The sequence below is a fragment of the Motacilla alba genome, chromosome 4A (assembly GCF_015832195.1).
Source record: "Motacilla alba alba isolate MOTALB_02 chromosome 4A, Motacilla_alba_V1.0_pri, whole genome shotgun sequence".
Lineage (NCBI taxonomy): Eukaryota > Metazoa > Chordata > Aves > Passeriformes > Motacillidae > Motacilla > Motacilla alba.
Window position 1 is genome coordinate 16,716,969 of NC_052045.1, and position 17,171 is coordinate 16,734,139.

The 17,171-nt window shown below is 45.0% G+C and overlaps 1 protein-coding gene across 2 annotated transcripts in view; it reads left to right on the forward strand.

The window, feature by feature from the left end:
- The window catches only part of TRPC5 (transient receptor potential cation channel subfamily C member 5), a 97,785-nt gene that overhangs the window by 26,465 nt on the left and 54,149 nt on the right, over positions 1 to 17,171 (forward strand). For both annotated transcript variants that reach the window (XM_038122967.1, XM_038122966.1), the window contains one exon: positions 2,673 to 3,071. In XM_038122967.1, the coding sequence (XP_037978895.1) occupies positions 2,694 to 3,071 (378 nt within the window). In that variant the 5' untranslated portion in view covers positions 2,673 to 2,693. The remainder of the gene's footprint in view (positions 1 to 2,672; positions 3,072 to 17,171) is intronic.

A 17,171-nucleotide genomic window follows, 5' to 3' on the forward strand; every position in this document is an offset into this window, starting at 1 on the left:
GTTTCCAAAATTTTGGTGTGACTGTGTTTCTATTTTTGCTCCCTTTCAGGACTGTCACTGCTGCTTCTCCCTAGGCAGCACCTGTGCATTGCCTCCCCCTTCTCTTACCTGGATTGCATCAATATTTTTGTAATTTTGGACTGTTAAGGAGGAGACAGGACCAGTCTGGGAAACACAAGTGTTTAGGGCCTACCAGAATTGTGTGGCGCACCAGGAGGTGCTGCCCTGGGAGCCTGGTGCTGCTGAGAGGGGACAGCTGGAGCAGGGGTCTTGTGCTCATTCGTTCCATCCACAGGTGTGGCTGATGCTTTGTTAAATAATTTTGATTGACAAAGACATGGGGTCTGTAAATTGTGCTGGATTTCTGGCTAAGGGGCACCTCAACAGATAAAGGTTTTGCTGAAATCTTCCATGAACTCCAGGCAGACATTTTTATTATTTTCTTTTAATCCTGCCTGCTGTTATTTCCAAACCCAGTCAGCAGCATGTGTTTGTCAGGCTATGCAGGTGTTGGCATGAGGAAGATCATTAATTTTGTGAGTCTTTCCTGTTTGGTTTCATTGCAGCTTCCTATGTGCTTGAGGTATTAACATTATTAGCTTTCTTTGGGCTGGGGTTCTACTGGGAGATGAGATCTCCCTGAGGAATTAAGATATTTGAAGCTTTCTTTTCTTTCTACAAAACTGTTGGGAAGGAAAGGGATCCAATGCTGGCATGATGCTTCATAAGGTGACATTTGTTATAACTCATTGCAAATGTTACTCACCATCTACAGAATGTCCAATTAAACTAAAGAGCAATGAAAAATATCCAATTTCACTTTAGCAGCAGCACTTGTTGCCAGAATCCCTCATGTTTTTTGGAGCCAACAGATTCCCCCAGGAGACCTTTACACAGTGACTACTGTCCTCTGGCACCAGTCCCATTGGTTGGTGTTCCCTGCTCCCATCAGCCAGACTGTCACACAAGGACACATTTCCCTTCCCATTTGGATTTCTCCTTACTTTCCCAAAGATCTCTTTGACCCTTAGTTGTTACCAGACCTGTGCTGCATCCTTCTGTCTCCTGTCAGCGTTTCAGTGGGAATTAGCTGGATCCCAGAGGAATAATGCTTTCAAAACCAAAATTTGAAAATAACCTGTGATCCTTGGTGCTTTTCAAAGTCAGAGTAGTCAGTTCTACATGCAGTTTATTGAAGCTTCTGAGTCACTGAGATTCTTCCTTAGTTCTAAAAGCTTTAGTGGCACAATGTTCCTGTAGAAAATCAGCCAATATATTTATGGTTTCTAATCAGATTATGGGTCCTTTTGCCTCCAGTGCCTTTGTGTGTGTCTTGAGGTTGAACCGCTGGATTCTGTGGTTCTGCCTGTGCAGAGAGACACATGGGAGCACTGTGCCAGCATCTCTGGGCATGTAACAAACACAAACTTCTCTGGCACTTGGAGGAGAGCGGGATCCTGGGCGAGCACATTCCCCGAGGTGCCAAAGCGGCTGGTACAGATCCCTGGCTCCCCAGGAAGTTCTCAGATGCAGCTTTGCTGTCTGCTACAGCCACCCACTGTTCTGCAGTGTCAGCTGGGCTGGAGCTCAGATCCACCCACTCTGGAAAGGCAGAAATGCAGCCTGGGGTGGTGCCTGCGGAGCCGCGGGTCCGCTCTGCAGCCACCGCAGCCTCCTCCTCCTCATCTTTCATCAGCACCTCCTTTTCCCCAGGATAGGGCGCTACAATGGACTAAAACTCCAGCTAATTGGCTGCAGGAAGCTGTTGAGCAAGGAGCTGGAATAAGTCACCCAATTAGTTATAGCTGTTGGTGGCCCCTGGTGCTGGCCTGGTGTCATTTGTCAATGGCAAGCAGAGCTAGACAAGCCTGGTTCCTTTTTTCCTTACCTGTGAATACCCAGCCCGTATCTCCTGTGACTCCTGCTGCCATCTTTGAGGCGTGGGAAGGAACCTTAGTTCATTCAGTTTGCTGCACCTTTTCCTAGGCAGGATTTACTTCTCTTTTTCCTAGACCACAAAACAACATCACTGCCTTTGGAGAGCAAGGGTGGGAGCTTTCTACATCAGCCTGTCTTTAGGTCCTATTTATAAATGAGGAGAGTGAGAAAAAATGTTTAAAAACATGCAAGCTTTAAAAATAAAACCATGACCTAGTCAAAGAGTAAACACTAAGGAAAAATAAAAGACTGTTTTAAGAGACAGAAGCAGAGAAGCAGCAACAAAAATGTTTAAAATAATCTATTACTGTAAAGAGGAGGGTGTAAATCAACAGCTCCCATCACTGACAGTTCAGAGATGCTGAGGACCTTGCTTAGCAGTGGAAAAGGAGGAAATAGAAGGAACTTTGAGTGGGAAATAAAGCAAAGATGAGAAATCCACCTATTTGCAAGTGATAGATTACCCATAAACATCAAGATCATGCTTCTACCAGACAAAGACATCAATGGCATAATGCTTAAACAAGATGAAAAATTACACTGAGTTTCTGTCATTGTGAGTGGTGGTGCCACCTTTATGCTTTCAGGTAGCCCTTTAAGGTGGGGTTGCTCTGGGTGTGTTACAAATACAACATCTTAAAAGGGGATGGGGAGCGTTTCCCATGATGGCCCTTTGGAAGTTTGTCCCCTGTGGGGCTGTGCTGTCACTGATGCATGGTTCTCCCCCCTCACAGGTTGCCTGGTCACTATGAACCATGGCCCAGCTATACTACAAAAAGGTCAACTTCTCCCCGTACCGAGACCGGATCCCACTCCAGATCGTGCGAGCGGAGGCAGAGCTCTCGTCGGAAGAGAAAGCCTACCTCAGTGCTGTGGAGAAGGGGGACTATGCCAGCGTGAAACATGCCTTGCAGGAGGCAGAGATCTACTACAACATCAACATTAACTGCATGGATCCTCTGGGTCGCAGTGCCCTCCTAATAGCCATAGAGAATGAGAACCTGGAGATCATGGAGCTGCTGCTGAGCCACAGCGTCTACGTGGGGGATGCTCTGCTCTACGCCATACGGAAGGAGGTGGTGGGAGCTGTGGAGCTGCTGCTCAATTACAGGAAGCCCAGTGGTGAAAAACAGGTTGGTTGAGTGTTCCCCTTCGGTTTTGAGCCGTTATCCTGCCTCAGGAAAGTGCTGCTGCTCAAAGTCCTTGATGTTGGTCCACAGCTTTAAATGCCCAGAGCAGACCTGGGCAGTCCTGTTTGGATGGTGATCTCCAGCCTGAGCAAACATGTTCTGCCTGACTTAAACACTCAGTTGTTTTTCTCTTTCACTCAGTGTTCTTTCCAGCCCCACAGTGTTTGTGGACACACTGATTTATAGGTTGATTTATAGATGAGCCCTTTCTAAAGGAATTTGTGGCTCTCTGAAATTATATTACAATCTGTAAATATGAACTATTGCCACGCTGTTGTGCTGATATTAAGTGGAATTGCTTTTCATAAGTAAATCCTGAAAGCACACAAGCTTATTTACAGCTGCAAGCAAGCAAACAGTCTGCTGGGCTTCAGTCCTTTGCTGTAGTGCAGACAGATCATCTTGGTCTCCCTCTCCAGAGAGCTCCAGGGCAGAAATGCTGAGGCAGGACATAACTTACAGCAGTGACTTGTAGGAACGCTCCTGAGCTGCAAAGCCATCCCTGAGTTACATAAGGATCTTGTGGAAAAACCACCAAATCTGAATCCTGTCACTTCAAATGTCACCTATTGTCACCAACTGGTTTTTTTTCTGGTTTTCTTCTTTTCATTTGTAAGCACTACTGCCAATAACTAGAATAATTTATGGACTTTGCTGACCACTGATAATTTTTGCGTATTCACTGCTTAGAAAGGAATGTCCAAAACTGGAATAATCCTTATATATCAAACCTCCTTCTGAAGGGAACACATCCCTCTGTATGTGAAAGATTGATACCAGTCAGTCATGGAAGAAAACGTTTTCAATGCATAGGTTTTTCACACATGCATTTTTCACACAATGCAAATAGTTTTTAAATAGTAATTTCATGTAGCCAAGCAAACAATAAGGATCAACCCTGACAGAATTCAAGAGTGCTCAGCTTATTATTTAGAAATGGTAGCATTGTGCGTGCTTGTAGCAATGTGATTCTAATGTGTGGTTTAAAAACTAGAGAGATAATGAAACTCCTCTATCTGACCTAAAAATTGAACTGTTGGTACTGAGTTTTAGTCTGAAAAAATGTAAGTAGCAAAATACAGACCATCCATTAAGAATGAGCCATTTTTTCCTTGGTCTTCTAGAAATTTGAGCATCCTGCAGCTCAACGGGACAGAAAGCAGAACAGAAAAGTTTTTTTCAGCAGCATGAGGAATTACCACTGATTATAGCAGGCTAATGACAAGTTTCTCCTGAAATGCCATGCAAAGCAAGTGATGGGATTCATGTGGATTTCTGTAACATCCCTTGGATACCAAAACTTGTGTCCACTCAAATCCCCAGCCCTGCTGGCTTAACTGGGCAGAGACAGAGGTCCGTGAAATGAGGTTGATATATTACAGCTGAAATTCAGCTCCAGTGTCTCCAGTTCAGTGATCCATTTCATAGTAGGCCTGTTCCATTTTTCCTTATCTCTGTGCCAGCTCTCCTTCTGTAGCTAGAATTGTATCTGCTGCAGGGTTTACAACTTGGAGGAGAGCATGTGTGGGGGAGAAAAGATGCAGTGCCAGTTTCAGCTTTATTTACAAGGTTGGTTGCAAGAGCCGATTTCGTCAGTGTATTTTAAACTAGCACTGGCTTGGTGCAAGATTCTATGAACAAATTCGGATTAACTTCCCTGCCTGGGGTTCAAGCTCTTCTGGAGACTGTAGGAAGAGTTTGCTGGTACAGAGCTGCAGTCCTGGGCTTCCCTTTCAACTCTTTCACTCATGCAGTGGTGGTGATGAACATTTATTTTGCGTGTAGTGACAGGACAAGCTGGGCCAAGGTTGGTTATTTTGTCAAATCCCAAAGCTGTTACAGGAGGGGTTTCTGAACACCCCCTGATGCTAATTCCACAGCAGTATCAATATTTATTCATTAATTGTCCTTGCTGGACCCTTTCTCAGAAGGTCCTTTGGGAACCCTACACCTAATTGCTTTCACAAAAAGCACCTGATAAAGCAGATTAGCACAGCTTTGTCCTCATCAGCTACTGAGATGTTCTAAAACATGTAGAAACGTTGCTTTTTTGTTCCAGTAGTAACAAAAAAATCGCACCTCATAGGAAGGTTTTTGTCTGGCTGTGAAATTTGTAAGATGGTATCACCGCACTTCTTAGATATTAGGTTTAGTATAATCTATTAATTAAATGTACAGAGGGTTCCGTTTGCCTGCACAAGCCTGTGTAGGGACAGCTTCTTGGCTTGTGTGTGGCAGCCTGTTTGCCATCAGGGACTGGTTGTCTCCTCTGCACTCTGGGCAGAGGTGCAGGAGCAGCATCCTCTCTCTGATTGCTCCGTATTGAATGTTCATTCACCTGAACCTGCTCTGGGAGAACCTGCTGGCTCCCTTTCACTGCTGCCTGCCTCTGAGCAGGTTATTTGCCTCTCTCCCCGAGCCTGGTGTCTCTCTGGGCATGAAGAGCTGTTCCTATTTGCGTCTGTTCACGTCAGCCCTGTTAATTGTTGTCTTTGCATCTCAAAAGCAGCTGAGCAGCATCATTCAGCATAATCCATTTCACGGGTGTGTATCTTCAGCCTTATCACCGTGCCACAATCCTGACAGCAACTCTCACAGCTGCCTCATTCCAGCCTCTTGGGGAGTTGCAGTGGCTGGGATGTGGTTAGGAAAAGAGACACCCAAAACAAGGTGGAAAGCTCGCAGGCTGGACCTGCAAAGGCAGGTTCACTCAGCAGCCACTGAGTCTCCAAGAGGAGAGCTCCAGACCCGGCTCTGAGAGCTGCCCGAGGGAAAGAGCCCTACTTTTCCAGCTGTAGGATGACCTTTTCAGGGAGCAGAAGTTAAAACCCTTTCAAACACACATAGTGACCTTTGCTGTGCTCCTTATGTAAGAGAATCGGGGTCTCATTGATGATGTAAGGCCCGGGGGGGGGAATGGATGAAGGGGTTGGGCGGCGCAGAGGCTGGGATCCTGTTATTAAGTGAATTTTTATGAGTCATTATTCTGCAAACCTTTGCTAGCCTGCTGTTTAAGCGCCGTTTACTGCGAATGCCGTGACAATGGCAGGGGTAAGTCACAGGCAGTAACTATAACAACCCGCGCTGCAGCCGGGGCTCGGCGCAGGAGCAAATTGCTCTGTTTACATGGGGAGCCTGGAGAGCCACCTCGCTCCAGAGGATGCTGCAGAGCACGGCAGAGATTAGCTGTGATGTGCTCGAGTAGATGTGCTTCTTTTTAGGTTTATCTCCAAGCGAGGTTTGTGGGCTATTTTAAGATCTTGGCATTTCTCCTCAAATCTGTGCTGCCCAGTCCAGACAACAAGGAACGGTGTGCCCAGCAGGAGCAGGGAGGTCATTGTGCCCCTGTCCTTGGCACTGTGGGGTCACACCTCGAGTGCTGTGCCCAGCTCTGTCCCTCAGTTTGGGAAGGACCTTGGGACGCTCGAGCGCGTCCAGAGGAGGCAACGAGGCTGGAGAGGGGCTGGGGACACAAACCCTGAGAGGAACCACTGAGGGAGCTGGGGGTGCTCAGCCTGGAGAAAAGGAGACTCAGGGCTGCCCTCGTCACTCTCCCCAGCTCCTGGAAGGTGCCTGTGCTCAGCTGGGGCTGGGCTCTTTCTCCAGGCAGCACTGACAGAACCAGAGCACACAGCCTCGAGCTGCACCAAGGGAAATACAGGTTGGATATTGGGAAAAGTTTTTTACAGAAAGGGTGATAAAGTTCTGGAATGTTCTGCCCGGGGAGGTGGTGCCGTCACCATCCCTGGGTGTGTTTAACAAAGCCTGGATGTGGCACTGGGTGCCAGGGTTTAGTTGAGGTGTTGGGGCTGGGCTGGACTTGATCTTAAGGTCTCTTCCAACCCAGTGATTCTGTGAATTCTGTGTGAATTCTGTGAACTTAGAGCCGTGGTTTTGGGTACTGAGCTGTGAATCTGCTGGTGGAGCTGGGGAGGGGGTTTCACCAGTTACAGGCAGGATAATGCTAATGAACTTGCAGCTGTTCTGAAAGATGCTGTTGCCTGTGGGAGATGTTTGGATCAGTGGGAAAGTCATCATGGTGAAGCCATGGGAAGAGCATAGAGATGTTCTGATGTGCTTCACTCCCAGCAGAGAGTAAAGCCCAGGCTTGAACGACCCATCCTCCTCTTCAGTAACCAAAGAGCTTTCCTAATTTTGTGATTTTTACAGGATAACTTGTAATTTCCAAGGGTTACATAATTTACTCCAATTAGTCCTCACAGCTCTTTATAAACCATAGATCTCTTTGACCAGTCACACAGCTGGTCACTTAAACCATAGCATATCTTGTTTTTTCCCAAACTCTGGGCAGGCATTTGGAAATCAAGCAACCTATTCATGAATATTAAGAGGAACAACAAAACAAACTAATATTCCTGGAGCCTGGAGGGTGTGCAAGTGTCGCTTTTCCTGCAGAGGTTTGTAGTCAGCAAACATGCATTTTTCAGGAAACAAAAGTGAGCCTAGTCTGGTGCTGTGATAGTTATTGTTTGATTTTCTGGGCAGTGCAGAGGCTGATGTTGTACTGCATGGTGGCAGAGGAGGAATATACGTGTACTTGGCACGGCAATCCATCCTCAGTGATGAGTGTCATGTTATTTAAATAAGACAACAAACCACTGAATAACCAACAGAAAGAGCAGGGGTCGGTTTGAAATAGCAAAACTGAGCACCTGCAGATGCAGTATCAACTTCGATGCAGTATCGACTTTTCTCTTTGGGGGTGGAAATGTTAAAATGCAAAGTTGTCTGTGCATGGGACAGGTCCAGTAAATGCAATGGCAAAACAAGGCAGTAGGCACACAGCAAAACCAGAGATCTGGCTGGCATCTTATGGGGTTGAAATTAACAGGGAACTTTAAATTATTGGGTTTTTCCTTAATTCAGAACTACTGTACAAGCAAGGGAACGTATATGTGAAGCCTATTGTATGATTCTCTTTCCCTGTAAAATCTTCTGTCTCTCAACATATTTGATCTTTTTGAGTTTTGCTGGTTTGTTTTTTTTTTTTCCCCTGAAAGTGCTATCAGATGGTTATTTTTACTATACAAGCATCAATACAGTGAGTTTTGCTTTCAGCCAAGCTGGAGGCTGCACCTAACCTTCGCCAGCAAAGAGCAGGAAATTCATATCTGAAAACTCTCATTTCCCCCTGCATTTGATTCACCCTCAATTTACCAGTAATAGCTGTATTTCCTGACACTTGGAAACCTGTTGAAATCAGTACAAATTTTCCAGATGAGGCGTTCAGGGGCCCATTTTTTGGAGCTGCTTGTGTGAATTGTGTGGAGTGGTGGCAGCAGCCCCCTGAAGGTGCGTCACAGCTCTCACATCTCGCCTGCCTCTCTGCCCTCCTGCCGGGGCTGTGCTTGCAGCACACCAGACACGGTCTCTGCTGCCTGCTGAGCCCTCCTTTCTTCTTTAAGGAGCTGTAATCAGTCATCTGAATTACTCCACGTCCCTGAGCACCTCCACCGTGGCTGTTTTCTTCACAACAATCAGAGCTGACATCAGCTGTTTACATAAGGAGGGTACCAGCATCTCTCTGGTATCTGGCAAACTTAGCAATTTGCTCTCGTGGCAGATGGCTCCAAATTAAGCTGGTTCACAGATGGGACTCCAAATGCAATTCCTCAATAATGAGAATAAAAAGAAAAAGGGATCTTAGGGTTTATGGTTGAGATTTGGTTTGTTTTGAATGTCCAAAGGCCTTCTGACTCAATGTTGTCCATATGTATTCCAAAAGAAGGAGTTTGCAGGTACAGCCTCTGGAAGAGTATGGCTGTGTAGAGGAAACTATAGAGAATAAAAGGCAAGGTTTCAGTCTTAGTTGCTAATCATCAGATTGGTAGAAGATTGCTGCACTGGATAGTGTTAGTGAACCTAAAATTTGACCTCAAAAATCCTCTTTTAGGTGAGCTGATGAGTGAAAATCCACCTTAATCTTTGTTCAGATCCCACAGATGAACAGCGTAGAGACAGCCTTTTGTGAAACAGAAAATAAAGGTTGCATTAAACCATTTTATTCTTGCCAAAATCTAGTGACTGGCTTGAGACAATGTGATGTAGCCTAATTTCCCTACTCATACAGGGTTTTTGTCCTGTGTGCAGAAAGTTTGGCCCTTACCACTGACAGCCCTTGATTTGGGACTTGCTGGTACAAGCTCATTGCCAGCACTGTGCTACCACTGATGGGACCATTTAAGTCAAAAGAAACAGTTCAGTTCTCAAAAATCTCACCATATAAAATCTGGATTATGCAGGCAATTGCAAAGAGGACAGTAGGAGCAGGCATCTGTATGAAGGAATTCTGTGGCAGTTCTGAATGGTGGCTGTGGAGCACTGGAACACATAGGGGAGCAGGCTGATGGATGTGACTCAAACCAGTCATTTCCACATTAACAGGAGGGGTCCAAAGTGAAAAGGAAAGGCTGGACCTGGTTAGAAACACTCCTGAGTAAGAGGAGGTTCTGAAGAATAGAACCAGTGAAGAAAAATATGGCCACAAGTTCTCAGTGTGGGAATATTTGAAAGGAACAATAAGGAAGAAGGATCATGTCTGAAAACAGAGAAGCAGCTTCAAAGCCTAATGGCTCCATTAGCACCCAAGCTTTTCATTATTTTTATTGATGCAGTAATAATTCACAGTTATAGTTAACATGCCTTTGACACTGGCGGCTGCCTTCAAAATGAATTCCATCTAATTAAACTAAACAACCGAGGAATCAAAGATCACTTCAGCTAATGATTACATTTAACTGGGAAATTCTTTCCTCCCTCCCCATTGCCTCAGTCCCTAGATAATCTTAAATCTAGGTGAAAAAGAACTGGGTGAAACATCTCCTGGACTCAGTAAGTAGCATCAAGATGAAGGCAGTGTCAGATACCAGATTTCTGACAGTGGAAATAAGGCACTGGCTCCTTCTCCTGGGTCCACATAAAGTCTGTTATTATTTCCTATGATGCTGGTGGGGGTCAAGCCAAGAACTGCATCACAGCGTGCACAAACATGCCCTGCTTGTAAATGAACATATAGACAGGTGAGAAGTTAGGAATTATCCAAGATGCTTCCCAGAGAATTGTTTTTACTGATCTGTAGGATTCTGAGCACTTGCCTGCTTTGGGCACACTGTAAAGTGATTTTTCAGTTAGGTGTGATGGGTTCTCAGGATTCAGCTGGCTGGATGAACTACTATAGGGCAAAAAAAATGCTGTTTGTGATGCTACACAAGTGAATTTCTGGGCTGTCTGTAGATCTCTTGATTAAGGAGCTTAGTTTCAAAAAACCATATTATCTACCCAGCATCCATGGATGTGCCTACTGCACCCACCTCCCTTTGCTCCTAAGCCCCCATTACAGCATCCCCTGACATCACCCAACACGTGCTTGCCTCTGAAACCCTGTCTGAAACCCCAAACCCAGAAGTTAGACATGGCTGTTTAGATTCCCTGGTAGAGATTTGTGGGAGACTCTTCCTGGTGCAATAGTTATAACACATTTTTTTCAAGGGAAACTTCTCTCTGTGGGAAAAGTGAATGGAACAAATTACAGGCTCCTGCAAAACAAAGCTCTGGGATCTATAAAGATCTGTGAAGAACTGCAGGGCAGCTTAGCATGAGTCCCTCAGCCTTACCTGGCTGTTGAATAGAGCTGTACTGGGCTGGCAAAGTCAGATTTATAGCTTGTTTATCCCTGTAGGAGCAGTATTTTGCTATCCCATGGCAAAATACAGTCTGGTGGGGCAGCACTTTGGTGGCAGTGGTGGTGGAATATCAAGGAGGCATTGACTGGGAGCAATATTTCTTGTCTCTGAATTGCTGCAGCCAGGGAACTCTGTGATCCAAGGTCTTTGCTCTGTCATTGCCTTGGGAGGATGTTGGAAAACTGCTGAGAGGCTCAGGGCCGTGTGAATTGTTGGTGTTTAGTTCATGGCAGTGAGAGAGGGCTGGTGTGCTCCAAGTACTCCTCAGGCTGGAGATGATGAGGCAGTGCCAGGCTCTGCAGCATCAGGGGCACAGCATTACCTGGAGGCTTTCGACTTCTTAGCCCTGGGAATATCAGAGGGAGTCACTGCCTGGGTGGGAATAAAGGAAGATCACAACCACACAGATCTTTTTTTCTCTCTTGTGCAAGCCCCTGCCACCTGTCTAGGTTGTCATTTCCTTGCTGTTGCAAACTCTGGGGTCTTTTCAGAAGCCACAGCATCTTCTTGTTTGGTAAAACAACAGTGCCAGTGATGCCTTGTGAAGGCTGACCTGGAACAGAGGCTGGACAGAGTTAAAGAATAAAGCAGGGATTTATTCAAAGGCCTCAATGGATGCACCTTGGGCAGCACAAGAGCCTAGCCAGGGCCGCACCCAAGATGAACCAAAATGGTCCCAAAATGCACGACCGGTCACGGGGTCTCTCACTTTGATCAGTTCTGCTCCATTTGCACCTTGCAGTTCATTGTCCCATTCCAGCTTTAGCTCATGAAGTCCCATCCTGCTTGTTTTTCTCTCCTCAGCCCACGCTGTTTGTGCTCTTGGGCTGAGATTTGGATCATTTGTCCTTGGTGCCCAGCTAGAGCAGGAATTGTTTTGTCTCCCTGCTCTGTGCAGAGAGCTCACCATCCCCTGATATTAACCCAGACCCACACCCTAAAGCAGCACAGAATCTGAAAAACATAAAAGCCGAAACCTGAGGCGTCCCCAAAAGCACAGCTTAGTAGTCAGAATGGGAAATAATGAACCTCGTGGTCAGTGAGCATCAGCATGTGTTTGGTGCAGCATCAGGCAGCGCTGGGCTGGTGCCAGATGTAGTAACTCACCCCTCTCCCTGACACTGGCTCATGATCCAATCTGATTTAATTTTTTTTCTAAAGGAATGTGATTGAATATGAATGCAACCCAAGGAAAAAGCCCTCCCTGTTCAAGCCCTGTCTGCAACATATTACCTCACCTAAACTTAATGAAACATCTCTCATCCATGCAGAGTGATAAATTACTGGAAGAAGGGATGTTTTATGTACAAAGATGATCTAAAAGGCTGTAGATAGCATGATTATTAACCTATATTAGCACATCTTGTCCTTGTTACCACTAAGAATAGGTAATACAGAGACCAAGAAAAATGAATCAAAAAGCTGGACAGCTCTCCCTCCCAGAATAAAGCCTGAAAAATATTAGAAAAATAGTAACCATAATAAAATAAAATTACCTTGAAGACAGAGCCTGCAAATTTCCAGATAACTGTGGGCTGTCTTTGTTTCAGTTGTGTTTGGGGTCAGGGAAAGTTTATCCATAAAATGAAAAAATATCTCAGATGCAGCAAATTGCAAGGTCCTTAGAGTAGTTAAGAAATTTATAGGACTGGATTAAGCAAGCTCTTTAATAAAATAAGTTTCAAAGCTTAAAAACAGCATTAAAAATAAAGAATAAATCCTAATAACTTTTACTCAGAACAGCTGCTCCTATCACAGAGTAACTCATAATATGGTAATGAAGAAGTGTGGAAAAAGCCCAAACAAACAGCATTTTGTGTTTCCAAGTGAGGAGGAAAAAAAACCCGACCATCAGGAATAAGCCACCTAGTATGCCTGCCCAGTCTTGAGGAGATCATTCAGTTCACTCCCATGTCAGTAATTCTGGATTTACACCTCTGTTGGTGTCATAGTCTCAGGAAAAAGCTCCAGCAAGCAGCCAGGGAATCTCTGCATTTTGGGAAGATCCAGAATATTGCATTTTTTGGTAGACCCATAACAGGCTGTGAGCCAGGTCCCCATGTCACTTGGGCCACTTCAGCAGCTTCATTATTGTCTGGATTTGTGACAGCCCTGAACTTTTGTGCCATGTTTGTTCTGCCTGGAGAAGTGTCCCCGCTCAGTGAGCCCCAGACCATGCCAGGGGTATGATGGAGCCACGGTTCCCTGGAGAAAACATCACATCATATGTGATAAATTAGGATCAAATATGTGATAAATTAGGACTACAACAGGCTTGTAAAACATTCCTGGACAGAGGAGAAGCCATGGCCAGGAGAGGCTGCAGCTCCTCGTGGCACAGCACCTCTCTGGGCAGGGCTGGGCACTCCCAGCCCATCTCCCTGCTGGAGTCAGTGGCTCTGAAGTGCATCAGGGCACAGGAATTCGGGGCAAAGTGAGCTCAGGTTCCTCTCCAGCTCAGCACAAGAGGTTCAAACACGAGGTAACTCTTGTCAGTGTCCCTCTGTGACTCGCAGAGTCAGACACAGTGACTGACTTCCTTCCTTCCATCATCATCGAGTGCCTCATCTCATCTCCTGCACATGCAGGGAGAGGAGAGGGCTCAGGAGAGAGACACAGAGAGAGAGACACACAGACACAGAGAGAGGCACAGACAGACACACACACAGAGGGGGCTCTGGCTGCAGGAACTCACCACTGGCCATTAAAATGCATATTTGCCAAATCCTTTCCTCCCGAAGGCTCCTCTCCAAATCTCTCTTTTTTTAACCCCCAGTAGAAGTTATTATGTAGCATCAGCCACAAATGGTGACATCTTTTGACAGTCTTTCTGGCTGTGCTGCATTCCTGCACACATGGCTGAACACAGGCTCTGATGCAGTTCTGCCACTGTCAAGTGCTCTGGGTTTCAGTTCAGCTCTGAGAACGAATCCCTTGGGCCTACCTCCATTTTTAAACACATGGATAAGAAGCCAAATTAAAACTGGAAGAATCTAGAGCAGGTCTATCTGTATTTTACTTCTGTTTACTGGTTGTAGAGAAGAATATTTGGTTATACAGATATTACAGATCTACTTTTTCACATTCTTTCAAGCATTACATTAATTAACAGTTATTAGCAGTTCTGTGATTCTATAGCATGCTTTTTTAAATTCAGAGGTACCTATTTTAGTGTTAATGTGCACCATCTGGTAACCTTGTATCAGCATTTGGCTTGCTACAAGGCACTAAAAGGCACTAATTTTCACTGTTTTGCAGTATCAGTCTGAGGAGCAGAGATTTTATTTGGCTTTACAGGCACATTTGTAAGTCACTGAGGAGATTTTAGACTGGAAGAGCCTTTTCTTCAGCTGGATATTCTGTGACAGCTGTACTGGAACCAGTGGAACACTTCAGTAACAGCAGAGTTTGCCCATAAGTACATCGACAATGTGTGCCATATGCCAAAGTTACAAAGATTGTGAACAACCAGTACAAAAGCCCTTAAACTGTATGACTTTTTTAGATAGCACTTTGTGTTGTTCATTACATTTCATTAACCAAATTACTTCATTTCAGTCAATGAATTGCTCTTGAGAGAAAAAAAATCCACAAACTCCCTATTAATATAAATACTGGCACCACTCTGATACCAGACACCACTGAATCACCTAAAATGAATGCTGAAATTTATACAGCCGAGTACCACCTTCCCAGGATCCCACATAAGGTTGCTTCCAGTGCCTAAAGGGAGCTTACAAGAAAGCTGTACTATATTTGTAGCTTTCCAGTGAGGCTTGCACAAGTTTGTATTGGCAATCAGAAAATCTTCTATAAAACACAGCTGAGTCAAAAAGTTACACAAGCTGAAAACAGTGCAGATTAATGTATTTACAGTTTATCATGGTTATACTTACAATTTATTGCACTGATGCAGGGGAGATGATAGTTTATGAAATTCAGATTTCTTGAAAACAGGGCGATTCCAAATGTTAGAGGTAAAAGCACTGTGAGTTATTTACAGACAAAATATTATTATCCATAAAAGGCAAAAGGTACATTTCCATTCGTCTGTTAGTTTGGCTGAGGAGAATGTTTTTGAGCTGCATCTCCTTAGTTTTCCCATTTATTGCAGTGTGGTTCACATTGCTGAGCAGTCTTGGAGCACTTGAGGCTGGGTTGCTTTTACACAACACTAAACCAGAGGAGCTGCTCCAGGGACAGATACCAAACTAGATCAAATTCAAAGTAGAACTCCTAAAAGACCTACAACAAGGCCACCAGATCTTCAGGGCCAGCTTCTTTCTTTCTTTTTTTTTTTCCCTTCTGTAGTTTAATTCCTCTTACACTGTACTCCTGACTAAGAGCAGAGATTCCTGCTCTCTCTCTATCCAGAGCTCCTTTCCAGCTGTGCACTATTTTACTGGAAAACTTTATTTTTTACCATTCAGAGGAGAGCTTAGCTGTACTGAACAGCGCTTTCATGTGAGCTAATCCTTCTCCTTTAATGAATTAAGCTTGTTTCTTCACCCTCCTTTTCAAATAAAGGGGATTTTTCACTCGCTGCAGCATCTTTCAGAGCAGCAGTGGTACAGGGGTAAGCAGGCCACCTTATGAGGATTAAATCTAGGCAGATGATAACAAGCATTCAGTCACTTGTTGTCAACAGAAGCATTAATTTTTCAAATGAAAAGAACCAAGATGAAATACAGACAAGGTGTTTGCTCCTGTGCAGGTGGTGGCACTAAGGTTCTGAAGGATTGGGGTAAACAGCTGGTCTCAGGTGATGAGGTTAATGGAAAAGAATTTTGTTTTTCAGGTCACTTAATGAAAGTAACCCTGGAAGAGCTCAGCAGAATAAATTGGGGTAGAATAAATTATTCCTCTTCTGCTTCCATCACTGCAGGTTAACCCAAGACACAGGAGAAGCTGATCTAAACATGAAATCAGTTGGGCAGAGCATCTCAGGAGGAACATCGGTGCTGTTGTAATCTCCACTGCCCCTCCAGTGACAGAACACAGCCCTTAAGCAAAGGCTTTGCATAGCCACAGCTTCAAAATAGATAGTTTATGATGCAGGTTATCAAAAAACACTGTGTGAGGAGACAACAAAAATATTTATCACAGGACAGGCAATTTTGGGCCAGTCCATGGCCTTTGGGTCAGCAGACACAGAAAAGAGGCTGCAGCAGCCCCTGGTCACACTGTCCCTGTTCTGTGTTGTGCTGGTTTGCTTTGCTGCTCAGAAATAACTCCAGCTCCTGTGACTGGACCTTTGCACTGATCTGCTCCTTGGAGCCTCTGTGTCCCTGCACCACCATTTCCCTCTTTATCCCTTAATTTAAAGCACTGTGAGGTGCCCGGGAGAACACACCTTCCCTACCACTGCTCCAGTCCTCACGAGGCAGTGCTCTGTTTTGGGGGTGAGGGCTTGTGATCCCAGCCAGAACAAGGGATGAGAAATCACTTCATTCCATCCCAAACCTTGGGAAAACCATTCTGAGTGCCCCAGATCCATATTTAGACAGCCTCTGGAGCAGACAGGATTAGCACTATCCCCACCTGTAACATCACTACCTTCTCCTCCAGTGCCCATTTCATATTCTGAGCAACATGAATTCCTCATCTGTGTAAAGCTGAAAATCCTTCTCGCAGCCCTGGGTACAATAACTTCCATATAGAAAAACAAGATTAAACTTGACAGTAATAGAAGTGATAGAGGAGGAAAAGCATTCTTCCTTTGAGGCACAGACTCTGAATACAGCAGCCAGTCACTGATTGAAAAAGGGCAGAAGAAAGATAAATGCAGCTATAGTCAAGCATCAGGTCTTAAAAAAAAGCTTCTAAGAAAGAGAAAAAAAGAAAACCCTACACCTTTCTCTTGACATTTAAGAAACTACCTAAACAAGCTAAGCAAAAGGAAAGGAAGAGAGAGCAAGACCTTACACAGAGAGCTGCTTTCAGCCATTTGTTACTGGATATCTTAGAATACATTTATCCAACCTTGCTAAGAGCCACCAAGCCCTCCATGACCCACAGCAAATCCTCTGGACTGTTTTCTCTCCCTCCTGCCTCTGTGGGCACCAGCCTGCTTAGCAAAGCCTCTCCACACCTGCGTGCCTGCAGGTTGCCAGGGATTTAACTCCTCATGTGCCACATCCAGGGCAGCAGATTTGTTCCCCAAAATGCCTGCAGGCTCCTGTGACTGACCCTGCACCTCTGTGTGGTGAGCACCTTTGGGAGCGTGTTGTGTGCTGTGAACAGTCCCTGTCACACCTCTACATGTAAGGATTTATTGATCAGCTCTGGCTCTTTAGTGCTCTACAGGCTCTGAACTCCCAGGAAAGTGAGATTCCAAGGC